Source organism: Caloenas nicobarica, chromosome Z, assembly GCF_036013445.1.
Source record: "Caloenas nicobarica isolate bCalNic1 chromosome Z, bCalNic1.hap1, whole genome shotgun sequence".
Classification (NCBI taxonomy): domain Eukaryota; kingdom Metazoa; phylum Chordata; class Aves; order Columbiformes; family Columbidae; genus Caloenas; species Caloenas nicobarica.
Window position 1 is genome coordinate 43,636,953 of NC_088284.1, and position 19,378 is coordinate 43,656,330.

At 37.2% G+C, this 19,378-nt stretch overlaps 1 protein-coding gene across 2 annotated transcripts in view; it reads right to left on the reverse strand.

The window, feature by feature from the left end:
* Positions 1-307: 307 nt before the first annotated feature.
* Positions 308-19,378, reverse strand: part of GAK (cyclin G associated kinase) — a 79,528-nt gene continuing 60,457 nt past the window's right edge. The window contains exons 23-28 of one of the 2 annotated variants that reach the window (XM_065656234.1): positions 14,630-14,764; positions 14,146-14,265; positions 10,538-10,750; positions 8,984-9,132; positions 7,406-7,582; positions 308-5,733 (exon numbers count right to left, since the gene is read on the reverse strand). In XM_065656234.1, coding sequence (XP_065512306.1) covers positions 5,632-5,733; positions 7,406-7,582; positions 8,984-9,132; positions 10,538-10,750; positions 14,146-14,265; positions 14,630-14,764 — 896 coding nt within the window. In that variant the 3' untranslated portion in view covers positions 308-5,631. The remainder of the gene's footprint in view (positions 5,734-7,405; positions 7,583-8,983; positions 9,133-10,537; positions 10,751-14,145; positions 14,266-14,629; positions 14,765-19,378) is intronic. The other variant, XM_065656235.1, reaches the window with a different exon arrangement.

Sequence of the window (19,378 nt, forward strand, 5' to 3'; positions counted from 1 at the left end):
GTATCGCACCAGGTCCTGTGCAAGAACCCCACACAGCCCAATACAGGCAGCAGTCCAAGAAGTTTAGCTGCCAAACCCCAGAGTGCACTGCAGGGACTCCTCTCCAAGACAAGACACACTTCTGAAGAGACACTTCCTTTCCAAGAGGTCCAGTCAACCTCAATATATTAATTAGAACCATTTCTCTAACACTTGCATATTGTTCTGAAAGAGGCAGTAGAAATGCTTTGGGTATTCAAATAATTTCTCCCTTTGCTGAAGAAAGAAACATGCGAAGTAATTTTGTTTATTTTAATTGATCACTGGTTAAGTCATGTTACATTTCAAAGCAAAATATTCTGTTCAAGGACATTGTGCTAAACATTAAATGTACTTTTAAACAAGGCTTAATTTGGGTATATTACCTTTATATACATACAGGTATAATCTTCATTTCACTAGTAGCAAAATTACTCAGTACATTGCATTTCCTGAAAGATGGCAAAAATAGGACTTGAGTATCTGTTCTGTCCTTCCACACACCCCAAACCAGAAAAATCACAGGTATAGAAAGTACAATCACAACTACAGGTAAATACAAAAAAAAAGCAAGCTAAGTCCTTATCAGATATGACAACTGCTTTCTAGAAGTCTACATTGCAAATATACAGTACATTCCACTAAAGAGTTTTGTGAGTTCTCACAATGCCTCTTAATCCCCTTTTGGTAGTAAAAAGCTTCTAAGAGAACATGTATCCTTCATAAAAATGACTGAATTTGTATTTTTGGAGCGTATGTTAGAAGCTTAACGCAGTCTAAACCGCAGTCTACAATAAACTCACCCGAGCAAGCAAGCAAGCATTGCAAGATTCATCAAGGTCACAACCTTGATACATTCCTTTTACAGCTTTCACAGGTCAATCATCTCTAAGTTCTTTACAGAAAATATCAACTGAATCAAAAAACACAAGTAACTGTACAAGACTAATTTGACTTTATTTACAAAGCATTCATTACAATGCGATGGTTAGACATTTAAGGACACAGCTTGGGAGTAACAAGCTTTCCACATTTACTCTACCCTTGAAATATTCTGGTGAACAGCAGAGAATGCAATGGCCAACAACTATGCAAACATACTGCCACTACTGGGGAAACGGCACTCTGGTCTTGGAGGTGGAACAGTGCACGCGGCCCAGCAGTGCCAAAGGGCAGACAAGATGTCAGTTACACTCAAACTCTGCTTTGGTTTGTGCAAAATATTAATCCTGTGCACGTGGCTTTGAGACATAGCCTGCATTCAGGAACTGTTACTCTGTGCTTGGCAAGACAACACTGGAGGAACCTTCTCAAAGTAGCAAGAAAATGGAGGTAAACAAGGCATTTTTCATGAGCACTAGTTACCCTCACAGGTGCAATGCCAAGGACTCTGCCACTGTTTCAAGGAAATGTACTTCATCAGCCCTGTTCTAAGTTTTCCATTCTGTATTTGCTGAAAGAAGCTACCATTAATTAGCAAACTACCTGAACTGCACTCAAGTGGCAACACAGAGGAACTTTTCCTCCCGGGCTTGATGTCTGGGAATCGCTACCTGCTAACAATACTGAGAATAACCCCATGGTGTAATATGAATGCAAGTGCTTAACTGCTCATTTTCTCTTCCCTGCTGTTAAGTTCAAGGAAATCAGACAGCACTAGGAAACAAAACAGGTGTGCTCAAGCTTAGACACCAACTGATTTCCTCAAACATAGTCAAAACACCACACTCTTCTCCATTTGGCAGGTTTTAACCACACACACTCTTAACATCAATTCTTCTTCACAGATCTCTATTTTAAAAGTTGCCTGACTCTGTAGATCTAACAGGAATTTAACATAAGCAACTTAGTTCAGAAATAACTAGTGGAAAACTGCCCTAGCATTCTATAAGCCCTGCTTTGCAGCAACTTCTGCAAAAACAGGATGAACACTTGGTACTGTCTATAGCCAGTTGGTAGCACTTCTAAAAAGGCTGCAATAGTAGGCTACAATCAAGGTTCTTTCTACTACACTAGACCTGTTTTTAGCAGAAGTAGGCAGGGATAGGTCAATGAAGAGAGAATTAGAAAACAATGTTTGAGATGTAGGTTACACTCTGGATGCTCTTCTCCACTCTTCCCTTAACTTATCCTGCATTGTTTTTCTTTGCTCTTGCAATAACCACTTCAAGCTACTCACTTTTAAGAATTGAATTCTGGTAGGCTGCAAAAAGAGCATGCTATTAGTCAGCTGTCATTAACAGACAAAGGAACTACAAACACAGGCCAAAAGGCAGCATGATTTGCTGCAAGAGTCAAGGAGATGTACACAAAAGAACTTCAAGTTCCATGTGTGAAGTCTTGATAGACACAACATCGACCTACTGGCAACACTTGGTTACCTTGACCTCAAGCTTTGCCATCAAGCTTTCTGGGCAAGACTTCACTTCAACATTTCAGAATTTAACTGTGCAACAAATAAGCATGAATTGAAAACAGACGTTTTAAGCCCAGAGGTAATTCACAGTATTTAATAAAGTCTCAGCTTAAACTATACTTCTGTAGCCTATTCTAAAAGCTCTTTGGCTTGTGGACATTAAGAATACAGCTACAGTGAAATGTGTAATAGTTTGAATGCAGCCCTATCCCCTAAAGAAGACAAGCAATTAACAATGAAATACAGAGCATGAGAACAATTGAAAAGCCCTCATTCCCAATTTTTTAATTACTGGTTTAAGATTAATTAAAAAAAAAAAATCTTTTTTCTCCCAAATGACCCTCTCCTTTAAAAGCAAAATTAAGACTCAATATATGTTTATTTAAAATTTACGTAACTTCCCACTTCCCAGATTCCCGTAACTAAAAAATTTAATATTTAAGCCTTTAGTGGTCCTCATGCTGCTTTACCTTCTAAAGAAAACAAAACTTCAGTTTACTATGTTCATGTTCATCACTTGAATTTTTAAAGTTTGCTTACAGTGCCTTACTTTTTGAATATTCTTGTATGCAACACAGCTAAATGACACAGTTACACCAAAACAAAAACAAAAACCCCAAAATACCAGAATAGTTTCATTGTCAAGATTTGAGAATTTACCAAACTGAGCCTCTCCCACATTCTTAGCACCAAAATTCAACTACATAGAAAGGAACAGGACAGAGGAAACAGCCAGTTCCCCCACTGAGGACCAGAGCTGATTAAGCCATAAAATAAGCTGAAGGGTCCTATCAACTTGACTGACACTACAGTAAGTATCAAATGGCTCTTGGAAGAATTCACAGCCAAACTTCATGATTTTCCATAATTTCAAGACAGGGGAGTCAGTCTCAAGAGATCTTTAGTTCCAGATAAGACACTTGCACTCATGTTTCCCTGCTAACTTAAAATCACAGCTAAGATTCTAGTCTAGTCCTCTGTTAAAGAAAATTTTGCAAACAAGAGTACAGAAACAAATACAGAAATGTAGACATCATCCAGAAAATATTAACAAGCACACAAAGCAGAGGAAGATATCTTCCCCCAAATTTTCAATTTTAATTTTTATACACATATTTCAAGAAAAGAGCAATTAAAAATGTGTCCCTCAAAATTAAGTTGCCTGTATGTGCTGAAAGGAACATGGATTTTTAAAGTAGTCCTTCCTTACTAAAAGCAGGTCCCTCTGAAATGCTTTATCTCTCAGCTGTTTATAGGAGTGCAGCAATCACAGTCACTATATATCAGTGTAAGTCTTTTTAAACCTACTACTAGATATCATTTGCCATAGAACTGTAAAAAGCCATGCAGGTCTTCAACAAATCTGTCCTACCAGCAGAAGCCTTTAATTTCGATGGGTGCAGACCACACATACAAAGAATTAATGAAGTGTCCAAAGCAAAAAAGATTGCTCTTACTCTAAATCAGACAGCAAGTTACCTGTTTTTAATGAAGAAATGCACTGAGGTTTAAGACTGCTTCAAAGCAGTAACTGAAATACAACTGCAGCTACGAATAATATATAACCTTCCTGATTCATAACTGATCCTGGCTTCCATCTTAAACAAAATCACAGTAGCTGAATATATTTGTGAATATACAGACAGAAAACCTTTTCACACAAGTTAACAAGTAACTGTTAGATGTGAGCTTAGAAGTTATAAATTGCAACCTGTGTTCACAAGTCTTTAACCCATCAGCTCTCAAGCTCGTGTGGCAGTGGACAACCTCATCTAACACACTGTTCAAGTGGCATTAGAATCCCATGTTTTCTGCTTAGGTGTTGCTCAGCTGAACAGTTACCTCTGATAATGGTACAGCTTCCCTCACTGTTAAGCATGCAAAATGTATAAAACAGCAAGATGATCAAAATATCCCCTTGAATGCTCAGCTGTACTGTATCAAGAGATTTCTGCCAGAGCTTTAATACCACAATACTAGTTTTCAACATTTTCAAACTTGACATGAAAATTGCATTTTTTTTATTACACAGAGTATAAATCATTGGCCATTTGCATTAATTTACCCCAGCACTAGTGAAAAATGGCCTTCTGAATGGGGATGAGAAAACATGGCAAGTTTTGTTATCAAGTTGTGTCTCTACTCATCTTGCAAAAGCCAGCACCTGAAAGGTTGGTGAGCAGAAATGGAACAGCCTACCAATACACCCCATGTTTTAACATAAACTGATGTCATGCATATCTCAGAAATACAGAAGTCCAGACATGCAGCAAAATGTGTTGAAGCACTTCAGATGCTCTCCAGATGATAAGGAGTAATGTAGTATTTAGTCAGACAAATCAAAGCAGACTAACATGTTTTTTGCTTACATTTCAAGTTTCAGAATAAATTATTTCTATCAGAGTATCTGAAGTCCAATGGAAGGAATGTTCCACTGAAACTGGAAGCAAGACACCATTTAAAGAACTAGGAAAAAAGCACTGGTCAGAGTACTGCCTTCCAAAGGTTCATAATAAATAACAAAACAGAAGGAACATGCAGTCCTTAAAGTCAAGATTTGTTTCTAGATTCATGATATGTAGGGGAAAAAAAAAAAAAAATAAGAACCCTGTCTGACTTTCCCACATTTCAGATCTTTTTGCCTAAACAACTGTTAATTTATTGTAAAGAACACAGGTATTGTCAGAAAGCATTATTTACAGAATGATTATCAGATGGATTACATAAAATACAGATGAAAATATACACCTTCAGGATTGAGATAAACCAAGCAAAATTTACTGCTGATAACTAAAGCACTTCAAATAAGGTGGCTGGCATGAAACATCGAAATTGAATCACAAGACTACTGAAAGTAACAGAAAAATGGGGAAGGTAGAGGTAAAGCAAAGATCAGCAAAATTGGAATGATTTATAATTAATACTAGTATGTCAGAAATCATGGAGCTCCACTAAAGTTCTGTTTTACCATATACAAAACTGAAAGGAAATTTTTACTTCCAGACTGTGATTTCTTCAAGTACCGAGCAGCTGTTTTCTTAATGCATCTGTGTAATGCTTTGTACTCTACATCTTATAAAATACATCACCACATTTAAGTGCATGATTAGAAACTGTGCTGACACCATGGAAGAGCGCTTCAGCTTGGAAAATGCTCAGCTCCGGTTTCCTGAAGTAATTCTGTAAAAGGTTAAGTTTTAGAAAAGCGACTTTGATCCCTGGTTTTCGAACTCTGACCATGCATCACTCAATTCCATGAAGATCATTTTGGCATACTGCTCATAAGGTTGTCCAGTGGCCTGAAAACAAACAGAACCTATTAGAAGCATAAAAATATCAGGAATTACATGACTTAAGAAAGATCTCACCCCTTTTATATTTGCCATCTTATTCAACAACTTTAGACTGCTGTGTGAATTTTGCAGACACAGTTCTCTCCAATCTTATCCAAAGATTGCCATGAGTATTTTAAATACCACCAAAGCCTTCGTTTCCTTACATTACTTCAGACTTTTCCTGCAATTCATAAATAGCTGAAACTTAGTTAAAAACAGTTTTTCAAGCTGTTCTTTACATAAATAGTTTTATTTAATATTAATGATCAAATCCAATGATTTTTGGAATTGCTTTCTGACAGACCTTGCAGTAGTGTACAAGAATAAAATTTAAGCAGAGATCTTCTGGACAGGATTTCCTGGAGAAAAATCTGTTGCTGATTGTGAATGAACATATTGCTTCCTGTGCATTTGCCTCTGTACTCAAATGAAGACAGCATGCTCCTGGTTCCCTATTTCACAGCAGCTCTGCCTCTGGGCCAACCTAGCCCCCACAGTTAGTAAAGATCCAGTCCCACAAGATGAGTCATTTTTACAGGTTCTTTCCAAAACAAATGGGAAACCTCATTGCCCCTTCCATTATCTTTCCTCTTCTACTGCTTGGCCTTTGCCAGCTGCAGTAGTTTACAAACCCTTTTAGGTACTGCTTTAACTCTAAGTGACAGGAGAGAGGAAAAAAAAACCCCACCACCAAACAAACAAAACCACAAATAAACAAAGCAAAAAAACCCAAACCACACCAAAACCAAGAAAGATGACAATCCCTCAATAAGATCTGTGTTCTGACACTGATGCATTAAAAGGGCTTACAGAAAACACCACACCATAAGGGTAGAGGAAGCCACATGGCCGAGAACAGCAAATGACGGGGGAAGAAAAGAACGAACAACATCTTGTTCCTATGTTATGAATACAAGACGACATAGGACTTAGATTATTGCTCGCTGAACCACCAGTGAAGGCAAACCTGAAAACTCAAACCAGGTATATTCAATGCTTATCTTTATAACTACAACATAGGCTAGAGCATTGACTCAGAACAAGAAGCTAGCCCCATACATTGGGACACTAACAAACAGCAATTAAATGCATTATATATTTTTAAAAGGCAACTAGAATGTCATATTCATCAAGTATTTTTCAACTACTAATTTGTTTACTCTAGTAAAGTTTACTTTTTCTAGTTCCTAGTAAAGTTGTTTAACAAATGAGGTTCAGCAGGTTTTCCCATCAGTTTTGCTGTGGCAGCCTCTGAGTCTTCATGTATTGGTGAATAGTCCTTAAAAGACCTGACATATCAGCTGGTAGAAACAAAGCAGATTCCACTAATCGGCATTAAACCTGCCAGCAGTAAGAATCCAGCATAACCAACTTTGATGCTCAGTACAACCTTCATAGGATCTTTCGTTTGTTAGCATTTATCTGTTGAATTTTATGCTGTATCAGGATGACAAAAATTCTGTACTGCCTGGATGCAGGACACCAAATTCAGAAGACAATGGAAGCAAAGTAAAGAACATATAGGGTGCTGATTAAGCAGCAAGGCTGCAGCATCTGTCAGTGACTAATAAATAAGGTTTGCTAAAAGCAGTTGGTATTCCTTCTAAAGGAAAGAAGATCAGAGGAACACACTCACCTTATCTGGATGAACTACAAGCACTGCTTTCCTGTAGTATTTTTTCACTTGTTCAGGAGTTACTAGATCTGCCATGCTGACTGGTTTCCACTTATTTTCCCCTTCCCAAAGCACTGTATGAAGAGTGGATATTAATGCTCTGATATTTCTCTCCTTTCCTTCAATCCATTCAAGAATCTGGGAAAAACAGAATGTATTGAACTTAATGCAACACTGAAAGCATTCTCAGTCTAGAGACATAACGTTTACTCTGTACAGGATTACAAGATTACGACCCAAGTATAAATAACTTGCTGCAGTCACCCCTCCTAAATCCAACTGTGTTGCTACATTCTTCCTTCTGGCACCCAGATCATTAGCAGCCCAAAAGTGGTATTTTGCATCTGTCACTAGAGAGTAGCTCATTATTAGTTTATTGCAGAAATTCAGTCATTGCAAGAGAGATTACTGAGACAGTTACATATTACAAAACCCTGTAAAATTAAATAGGATTGACAGGAGTAATTAAAAATATCTATTACAATTACATTAACTCCATGTCAGGGCACAACAGTAATTTACTAAAACTCTGAAACTTTTGTACAAATCAAGATCACATATATTAATGGTTAACATCTACTTAAACAGCCTGCAGAGGTGCACAAACTAAAGTGTTATTTCAGATATCCCCATGAAAGTTGATTAGAATAACTGGCCATTTCACAGACTTTAATAGCAATATTCAAGTCACTGCTATAGTGATACAGTGTGTTAACTAACCACTGTTATGCAATATGAAAATCTCTGCCCTCTATCAGCAACAATTATGGTAAATAAAAAAATCTGTATTTATTTCCATTTATGGTGATTTGTGTTAAAAAGTACCCACGCAAGCTGTGCACACTCTCTTCAGGTAAGACACTTTGTGAAAACAAATTTCGGCACACCTCTGAAGTTTTTATAAACTTTTCTAAAGGATCATAAGGACTACAAAGTTCAAAGTATATTAATATGTGATGTTATCAATGAGTAATACATAAAAAACGCTGAACATGTTATCAGGTAACACCCCACAGACTGCTTCTTCAGCCCACCTCCAGAATTGCATCTTTTAGTAACTTCTTAAGACAGCAGTAGCACTTGTTAAGTAGTAAATGTAATGAAGTGGGCATTCTAACAACAGCTATTCTCACTTGCCTGTTTTTTGAAGTGTAGTTTTGTATTACCAGCAAAATCCATCTTTTCTAAGGAGACCTTTGCAAACACTAAAAGAACAGTTCTGGCTTCAAGAATGGACTCTGACAAGAAAACAGGTTCTTAAAATTCCCCAAGCTCAGCTGAAAGAAACAGGAACTTGGGTTCCATCCACTTTTTGTGGATGGAATAGCACACTTCTTGTGCTATTGCAACCGCTGCTTCACTGCCAACTGACTATTCTTGATACTAATGAACCTACAGTCATATGATTTAAATACAGATAAAATTTCATTCTGCTTTATCAGTTTGCTCTATTAGTCATTGTATCCCCTTCTCTGTTATCAGCATGTTCTAAGCATAAGCTCAGGTTTTCACTTAAATCAAAACCAGTGTTAAACAAACCTTGAGCTTCAAGGGGTCCATATCTTTAGACATTTCTTGCTTTCTCATCTCAGCAATGGTTTTTGGTCCCTTTTTATCAGATTTAGCTGAAAATCCTTGATTAGATAGGAGATCCTCAAAGTCATTTTCTGAAACTTTGGGCTTTTGACCTATGAAAGGAGAAAAAACATTAAATGAAAAGTTACATAGGAGAATGCATTAATGGGGAAATATACTGCACTTAGATATACCTGCATAATGTTTCTGGCTACCATGATGAATATTCTTTAGTGACTTGTTAAACTCCACAAGACTAACAGAAGGATCAGAATGAAAGGGATCACTGACAAGCTTTCAGTTCAGCAGAACAGATAACCTCACATGTACACATGTGACTAAATACTTCCATGTCCTCTTTTTTCAAAGATTTAGTGGATTTGAGGGAGTACGCATCTACCTATTCATGATTTTGGAAATGGTTCAATTTTTCCACCATAAAGTAATTCTAAGTGCTGTGCAGCAGTTTTTCAAGTGACCATATACTCAATACTCTAGTCAAAAGTATGTAGTTAACATTTAAGTATGTTGAAACTTAGGCAGAATAATGAAGGAATAAAATATAAACATGAATAGTCATTATAGAACCGAAAAATTTTAGAGAGCTGTAGAATAACTGAATTCTGAAGAGGCCTCTGGATGTCATCTAGGCCAATCCCCACTCAAAACAGCGACAACTGCATAAATTTCTCAGGTCCTTGTCTAGCTGAGGTCCACCTGTTTTCAAGGATGAGAAATCACAACTTCCCTTGCCCTGTTTAAGCATTTCATCCTGCTAATTAATTTTTTTCCTTGTTCTCCAAATAGACTTTCCTGTGCTAACAACTTATACACACTGGCTCTCCATCTTGTCACCTCTTTCCAGATACAGATCAACAGAATAATTTCAGCTTAAGAGAACTACTGCTGTTAACTTATATGCTATCTACAGGAAGGCATAATCCTAATACCAACATATCAAGAAAATAAAATTTTCCAAGAAGGTTAATGTAGAAGAGGCCATACCTATGCAACCAGGCAAATTGCCTATTCAATAAGAACATCTTAAGGGACTGGTTCCAAGAACGATTCCACCTGTTCCCATAGCCATCCGTGTTCGAAACACAAGAATTTCCAGTAAGTTAAACCTCAATCTTTAAGACTAGCTACTATTCTTCAGCTAGAAAAAAAATGTTGCATCCTTTTACTTGTGTATTCCAAGAAGAATCAACATTAGCAACCATCTCTCCCTGGATAGATCAAATTTACCTTTCTAACCCAGTGATACAAAACCAGTACCCATGTGGGTGAGTGAATATAGCCTTGAGACTATGACCAAACTTGCAAATATTGGAGCCAAGGTCAGCTTGTCTCTGGGATATTCTAGTCCAGCTTTGCAAAAACAGGACACCAGATTTGCCAAGGTCTTTTCTGATTTCTAGTAGATACAACCTAAACATTAATAAAAAGATGAAGTACAAGAACTTCTGCATCTAACTTCACACAAACCATTTTAAGTAATGCCTTCAGAAAACTTACCAAAGCTTGGGGTTCTGACTCCTCTTTCTTCTCGTCCTCCAATAACACTGAAGTTTACTGTGTAATTTGGTTTGGCTGCTGTGCTGGATTTAGTCTGGGACTGCCATGATACACTTTGTGATTTTGTGGATTTCTGCCACTGATTTCCCATTTTCTGAGATGGAGCAGTCTTCTGACCAAAGCCAATATTTGAAACTCCACCACTGGAGGAACCTAGCAATAAATACTAAATTAGTTGTTCAGCTGGATATCTGTCACTTGTTTAATATGAGTAAGACAGTTTGGTCTTGACATCTAACCACATAGTTTACTGTGATACCACTATACAAGAGAGAGTAACAGAAAAGTGTGCAGAATGAAGAGTCTCATTAACAAGTAACTTGGATGGCAGGAGCTAGAGCCATTATTGAAAGTCCTTCAGTCTCTTACAATTCAGGTTCTGAACTGCCAGTTTTAGCAGAAGTATTTGCTCTTGTCTGATCAGCCAGGCCACAAAAACATTCAGTGAAAATAGTTCTGCCTCCCAATTCATTACACTTCAACGTCTGTCAGGGGATACTGAAAAACTAATTATATGATCAAGGAAATGTAGTATACTGAGAATGTTTTCAAATGAATGCTTTCAAAGTTTCTAGTGTTTTCTTGCAATATTGTTTAAGAAAGATGAGAACATTCTACAGCAGCACTGGCAGGTAATGTTGCACATTAGCGAAAAATGACTGAAACCTGCAGGAGATACTGTTGTAATCTGGTGTGATCTATAGGCCTCTGTCTATCAATATTGACTCAATTTTTAGTATCCCATTTCCCTTCATTAAACCTGTATAAATAACACTGCTTAGCAGCTTCACCTGCTACTCACTTTGGGAAGAACACACAGGGCCTCTTCTCTACAATACTCCCTGTAAACAAATTGAGCAGAATAAAGCTCCAGGCTTTGAAATTCATTATTCAGCTTTATCTTGCTGATGAAAATAAACCTGATGTTTTTTAATTCTAAACCAAGCCACCATTAAATTGCCCTTGAGTGGCTTCATTTCAAAAGATGCATAGAAACTCAGTTCCCTTGACAGGTTGTATATGCCTGGCAGATACCCATCACAGGGAAAAAAATAGCATGACAACTGAATGCAGATACATCAAGACTTTTTGGAAGAGAAACATTTTATACCGCACTTATGGGATCCTAAAACAGATTAAGACCTCTTCATATTGGAAGAATTCCCTAAAAATGACAGAACATGATTTCAAGACCAGTGGTCAAATATGGTTGCACACCTCAAGCCAGCTAGGAAGTACAATATGAATGAAAAACTGACACTTCAAAACCACACATCTTTTATCACTTGGTCTTGAATGACAAACTTATGATCCCATCTCATTATTTCTTGGAGGAAGGCAAATTAGTATTTGCATCTCCACATATGTTATTCATCAGCTGTTGCAGATCAGAACCTAACTTTCAGCTCAAACATATCCCAAGTCAGTTTAAGCTTACTTGTTCTTGCTGCTATTTCCCCCTCCTTTTACTCACCCTAAAGCATCAGAAATAACACCAAGCTTGTCTGGGTATATATAGAAATATAAACTGGTTACTTTTTCAGAACTGGCTCCCCACACCTCATCTCTCTCAATAGCCCTATTTTGTAGCTGTTGCTTGTAGTTATAACAGCTTATACAAGAGGATATCTCCCCATGGCCATGTACAAGATACCATACTATACCTCTAAATACCACATCTGATAAAACCTAGTATTGCAATACAACACCTGATACAAATATAGGATTGCACCATTTTTTCATTAAAGCACCCAATTGCATAGCCAAGTCAGTTCCAGTCACTTTTAACTTGTGAAATTTACACAAGAAATCCCTGTTACTAGTCAAAGTACATGACCTTACATACTGAAAAATTCTCTCATTCAAGTACTCTTTTGAAACATTCTACATTAATTATTTCAGTTTTCAAGACCAACCAATTCTTCCTGTAGGACAAGCACAATCCTACTTTCTGGTACATGATCATTCCTAGCAATGAGGTGTGTGAGACCACCAGCTACCAGAGAACACTACTGGTTTCCCACCACTAGCCTAATACACAACTATTAACTACTAAGCTATTGATTCTTTTCTGCTTATATAGCATTCCCAATTAAGCAGCTTTCATTCCCATAACTCATCTTCCAGAATAATGACTTGCATGTGAAGGCCAAAAAACACCTATGAAAAATACAACATCAAGTCTAAACTTCAGTTCCTGTAACTCCCTGAAAATTCAGTTCAAGTCTAAGGTTAACTAATGCAGTGACATCTGGCTACTTTTTAATGCAGTCATTTTTCCTATTGGAAGTTAACTGAAAGACTAATGAATTGATCTAAATCCTACTAAAATTAGTAAAATATCTTCCACTGGTTCAGTGTGTGCTATACCTGCATCTCCAAGTCAAAGATAAATTGAGTTTTTTCCTGTCACACTATCTATAGATGTAACGAGTCCATAGTATCCTGAATTATTAAACTAGAAAATGTTTGTAATTCGTTTACTGCAGAGCAGCCTTATTGCTACTGCTTTAACACTAGAATTTTGCAAGTAATTATGCACAGGCATCATAAAGAAGCCAAACATTGTATATTACCTTGTTCTTCTATAAGATAATTCTACTGAGAGGGTAATTCAATTCAACACACAATACTAACTGCAAAGGCAACAGAATAAAACCTCTGTCCGTTCTAAGCTAAAGGAAAAACATTTCTGAAACTCAGCAACTACAGGCCATTCCAATTTGTTCCTTGGACTCTCAGTAGGTAGTCACATTTAACAGCTACAAATCAGCCATTTGCTATGGCAGTGTGGTTCTGAAATGCAAGGACCTCAGTTCCTTTTATTACTCTTTGTTTTTCTGCTGTTTGAGAATGCTGCAGGGCTAATTTCTGAGTTTGGGGTGAACATAACATCCTGAGACAAGTGTTACTCTGCGATGTGTCCCATCTTCCATAACTTATTGTGCACACCACTGCAAACTGGCAAATGTTCATGACATTTGTGTACAAGTATGGACTTGGTTTGTACTCACCTTGCACAACAAATCATGACAAACATGACAAATGTGAGTAGCAGTGCTATTAAGTCCTACCGAATTCAAAGAAAAGTACTGAATTAAAAGGAAAACAACTGTCACTTTGGATCTAACAAATAATTTAATCTAGCTTTCATTTTATGTTCTTCACAGCACAGTATCAATCAATGCTAGATAAGAAACTTCATGCTCAGTTACTGAATCTGCAATCCCTGGTTTCACTTACCCTTTCAACTAGATTCTGAAGCATGAAGTATATATACTGTTCCTAAATCACAGCTATGGTTATCTTCTGAAATACAGGGTGTTTCAAAAAGATGGACCCAATTTGCATCCAGGGTACTTTGAAATTGGGTCCATATTTTTTAAACACCTTGTATTATTCTGGATGTTTCACACAATGCCTTGAGCAACTGTCTCAAGCTGGTTGTTAACAATTAAAAGGAAGCACTTACTTTTATATAAGCTATCAGTTACATTTATTGGTACAAGAAGCAAATCAAACCATAGAGGCAATAAGTAAGACCGTACCTGGAAGACCAGATCCAAGGTTGGCAAGATCAGCAAAAGGATCAAAATTCTGAGATATAGCCTGGCTGAAAGACTGACCTGAAGACACACTGGACTGGCTCCTTGTGGTAAAAGCTTGAACTGTATAATAAGAAAATGTATAATGTACTTGGTGTATTTGGAAATTGAGGGAATAAATAAAAGCACTATTTCCACAACACCTTGTGTAAACCTCCGCAGCATTCTGTGCCATGACATCTTTTATCATGACAAGAATCACAATTACTGTAGACAACTGAAAGAATTTAGTTCCTCTGCCTTGAACTTGTTCTGAAAAAATACATAAGTGCCTTACTAAAGGAGCTTCTAAGCACAAGAACATGGAGTCCTTTAAGCAATAAAGCAAAAAAGCATGAAGACATGTTCAGCAGTTTCAGGTGATTAAACCAACTAAGTCTGGAGTATTCCTTATTCCCCCTTATGGAAGAATTTCATTTCATAATACCTTCAAAAAGAGGCTTCGGTTGTGGCAATGCTACATTGATCATTGCTGAGGAATCTGCCCAAGAATCCCATCCACCTAAGAGATCTGGGTGGCTTGTAGAAGATGATATTTTAGGTGGCTCTGGTGTCAAATTCCCTAGAAAAGAAAGAAGTCTTTTGATTATTATTTTAAGAAAACCATCACAATAATGGCTATTTTGCCAATACCAATAGAACAGAGTACCACACTGTCAGCTACAATGGCTAAATACATGGCTTGCTTATATTTCTCTATTACACAGTCATGCAATCTTAAAAAAGACTCAGAAGGGTTTTACCACTGGAATTCCTTCATTTGTATTTGAAACATCCCATGCACTTCATAGAGAAAATATTTTCATGTACAGGCACCACTATGAATTTAACAGCCTAGATCTTCTTGGTGAAAGGATTAGCTAAAGGGCATACTAATGTTCCTGACAACACAGTGGGTAACCAGAAAGCAGCTGTGCTTCATGAAATGCTGGTCTATATCACTCTGCAGTTTGGCTGCCACACAGGTAGAGCCAGGTCACTTCAAACTGCAGGTTTGCCTACCCCAAGTCTCAGTGACAAAGGGAACTCTTGACAAACTAGTAGCCTTTTTAGGTTGAATACATGAATGAATGCATGCAACCAAGGAGCAGGATAAAGGAAGAGTGATCTCTTCTGGGAAGAGATTGAGACTCGCCAGCTCCATAGATAAAAGCAGCTTTTCTATGTGCAAAGCAAAACCACCATGCCAATTGAAAACAGACAATGAAACAGATCCATTCAAAAGGATGCAAAGGTGCTTCCACTAATTTCTAGAAGTGTCACATCCAACATAGGGTTTTAACTGCCACTCCTGCCACTTGCAAATTATTCCCCCCTTTCTCACTCACACACAGTATGAAGTGAGCCATCCTCAGGATAGAGTCCTAGGTATGGAACACTCAAAGCTGCATGCCAGCTCTGAGCATTCCCGTTGAGTACAGCTTGCAGAAAGTCACAGTGAAGCAGGACAGCTTTTGAATGTAAGCACCTCTTCAATGCTATGATAACATATCACCTGTCCCTGTGGCAGTGACTTTCAGCAAAACCAGTACATTTTGTGATGCTCTAAGACATTTCAAAGACCAAGAGTTTGGAAAGCTAACCCAGCCATCCTTACAAAAATAGTGCCATTTTGATGCTTTGCATGTTTTGATTACTCCATCACAGCTTTTCTTTTCTCACAGCTTTGCAATGTTACATTCTGAATATTGACACAAAATCCCAGAAACTATTTTATCTTATTTGAGGAAATAGTTTGAAGCAAATTAAATAACCCCTCCACCACCTCATACACTAACTCTACTTAGATCTTAGAGTTGCAAAGAGACCACATCAAAGGCTCTGCAACAAATGTCTGCCAAGGCTGTATTATAGCAGAGTTCTCTCTGCTGCATGTGAAAGATAACGTAAAAATAAAATTCACAAAGCAGCTGCCAAAGTGTTCTGTAGGTGGAGTACAATTTTCATCCCTTTCTCCACACTTAAGCCTCATCTCCCTGCCTCTGAAATCACAGGAGAAACAGTGTATTTACTTCAATGCTCAGGACCCCAGCTATCTGTTACACAGGGGTGTCACTAGCTATAAGTGTCAAATTATCCGAAAGTGTCTATTCTTCATCAGTTTAGGAATTTGCTGTACTATGTGCCATCCTCAAATGTTAAGTGGGCATTGAATATTAGTATTGATTTTTAAGCTAGATATAACTGTGGCTTACGATCTCTGTTATTACAAGCTTGGGGTTTTTTATTTATTTATTTTTACAGGGGTATTAGGAAATTTACAACCACTTAAGGAATTAACTATGAGAAAACCAAGCAGAGAGAAATAAGAATAAAGTAAACTAAAGCTGAATGAATTTGAAAGCTTGAGAACACACTATGGGAATCCAGTGTTTTATAACTGCTGACTTAAGAGCAGTCAAGTTCATCACCTCTCCCATTCTGAGCAAAGCAGGAGTAGCCTACTATGTACAGCAGTAAATTCACTATGAATAGTACAAGCTCACATACATCCAATACACTTTTATCAGAAAAATCTGAAACAATGGAGTACAATGCACAATATACTGAATGGATACAATGCCCTCCTGGAACTGTTATTCCTATGCTATATTCTTCTAGTACAACTTGAGCATTAGAACAGATTTTAACATCAAAACATGGCATCACAAACATGATACTCTGACTTCTACATATTCTGAAGAGGTATGACGAGACCACATACAGACACGTTAAGGTAACAAAACAGAATATCTAAACAAAGAATAAAACATGAAGCATACCTAAATATTCTTGAAGTTGAAACAACTGAGATCATGGGCAAGCCATGCTTTAAGTTCTTTAATGTGCATATTAATAATTCTTAGCCATACAGCAGTAAACCACTGGAAGTCAGGGTATAATTCTTTACTAACTCTGCTCAAACCAAGCTAAGATGCAAGAATATGTTGGTGGTAATCAGATAACACTTTCCAGCTTTCCAGAATAAGAGACTTGCATTTTACTATATCCTACACACGACTTCACATTAGGTTTTCTTTATTTAACTTGTCCTCTCTACAGGAAATCCTTTAATCACACAAGACAACAGAATTTTCTGTGAACCAAGAGGTTAGTTTAGTATGATGTGACATTTTCTAACCTTGTCTAAAGCCTGACTGAGAACACAGGCATCACAGAAACTAATTTGTACTCGGAAGACTACACTGGTCACTCACATTTCTTCTGATCACCTTCCACATGTCCTATCTTTTGATCAGATCAGTTCATTCTCACAGAAGCAAATACACTCCTAACACAACTTGAATTAAGGTGACCTGCTACTTTCATATCCAAATTAACTAATTCTGTTCTCAAAAATGCTCACTGAACAGATACCTATGAAGGAGAAGTGGACACTTCTCCAGTTACTGACAACAGCTTGTTTTTCCAAGTGTTGCTAATTAAGAACCAATTATCAATTCTGAAGTGAGCAGTCATCCCACCTACTAGCTTCCCTGGCAAATTACTACAGCTTTTCACAGAAAATTAAATTACCTTGCTGTTTAGCAGTAACTGCTCAACATTTTCATATTACAGAACAAAATGCCTTAACAGACCAGATATTCTTTTAAGAACTACCTTTCATACAAATGGAAATTAAATTTTAAAACTTCTATAAATTTCAATACACATTGAGAAATGCAAGCCTAAAATTCTAATTCTTGAACTTGTGTTCACTGAAAAAAGCTTTTCTCCAGGTATCTATAGAGGTTTAGCAATTGTTTACTACCGAAGGAAGCTTATCCATCACTAAAATTTAATTTTAGATGCTTATTACTGCTCCAGCAATAGATTCTCCATATCTCATTGCTGCAACTCGTTCTGAATGAACACTGACATTACTACTAATTTATTTTTAATGACTTGAAAATTTTTTCTCACTTAAATGACCTCATGTTTGAACTTTCTTCTGCTCACTCAGAATTCTTCCAGATATGTCATCTGAGAACATTCCCTGATTTGCCCTTTCTTCTCCAGTTACTAGTTATCATGTCCTTTTGCTCACACTGATTCATATTAAAAGCATTATAGATATTAATATTCCTTACTTCTTCGCTAAAATTGATACTCGTGACTGGATAGAATGCTAAAGGCTCAAATACATACTTCATTTCAGCTAAACGCATAGAAAAGCTGTCATTTGAAACGTAAATGTAAAGGAGTATCAAACGTTATCCCAATTCCTCCACTTTCGTAGGGTTTTTAAAGCCTGCACAGCAACAGAGAAATATTGGGAAATCACTATATAACATACTGAAGAGAAGAAAATTTTCCCTCTGTTGACAGAAAGCTACAGAAATTAAATTAAAACAGCAGGTATACTAATGCATTTACCAGGGTGCAATTTACCAAACAAAATCAGAAAGGGTACGCGTAAAATAGTAAGTAATAACATTAAAATCCCATGTCAAAATATTTTTTGTTTTCTTCTGTACTTGCTCAAATGCTACTAACAGCTGAACATTGATGGTTGTCTCTTTGAGGCTGCAAGTAAAATTTAGAGAGCAAAAATCTGTATTTGTGTATTTCCAACTTAAATGTAGTACACAAACGGGTTCTCTGTCATGTAGGGATTGAAACACCTCTGATATGGGGGCAAGCTGAGGGTGCTGGTATTGTTTAACCCAGAAAAGAGAAGGACGCGGGGTGGGCAATCTTAATCAATGTGTGTAAATACAAAAGGCAAAGGCAAAGACTGAACCAGATTCTTCTTAGTGCTACTAACTGGAAGGACAAGAGGCAATGGCCACAAACTGAAACACAGGAAACTCCATTTAAATAGAATGAGGTTTTTTTTCCTGTAAAGACTATTCAAACACTGACACAGCTTGCCCATAGAGGTTGTTGAGGCTGCATCATCAGAAATAATAAAATCAACAAGGACATGGTCCTGAGGAGCCTGCTCTACTTGACCCTGCTTTGAGCAGGTCAACTAGATAATCTCCAGAGGTCCCCCGCTTTGGCTAAGATGGTGCTCCACAGATCAGTATTGATCAAATTTTCTACTGAACAGAAAAAAAAAAATCATTGTCTGTTAGTTAACTTTATGCAGTGGCAACGTCATAACTAAAAGTGGCATAAAACTGGCAATTATACAAGCATACAAGTAAACCATACAGCTCTTACTGTATCTGTAGGACCGAACAAAAATGTT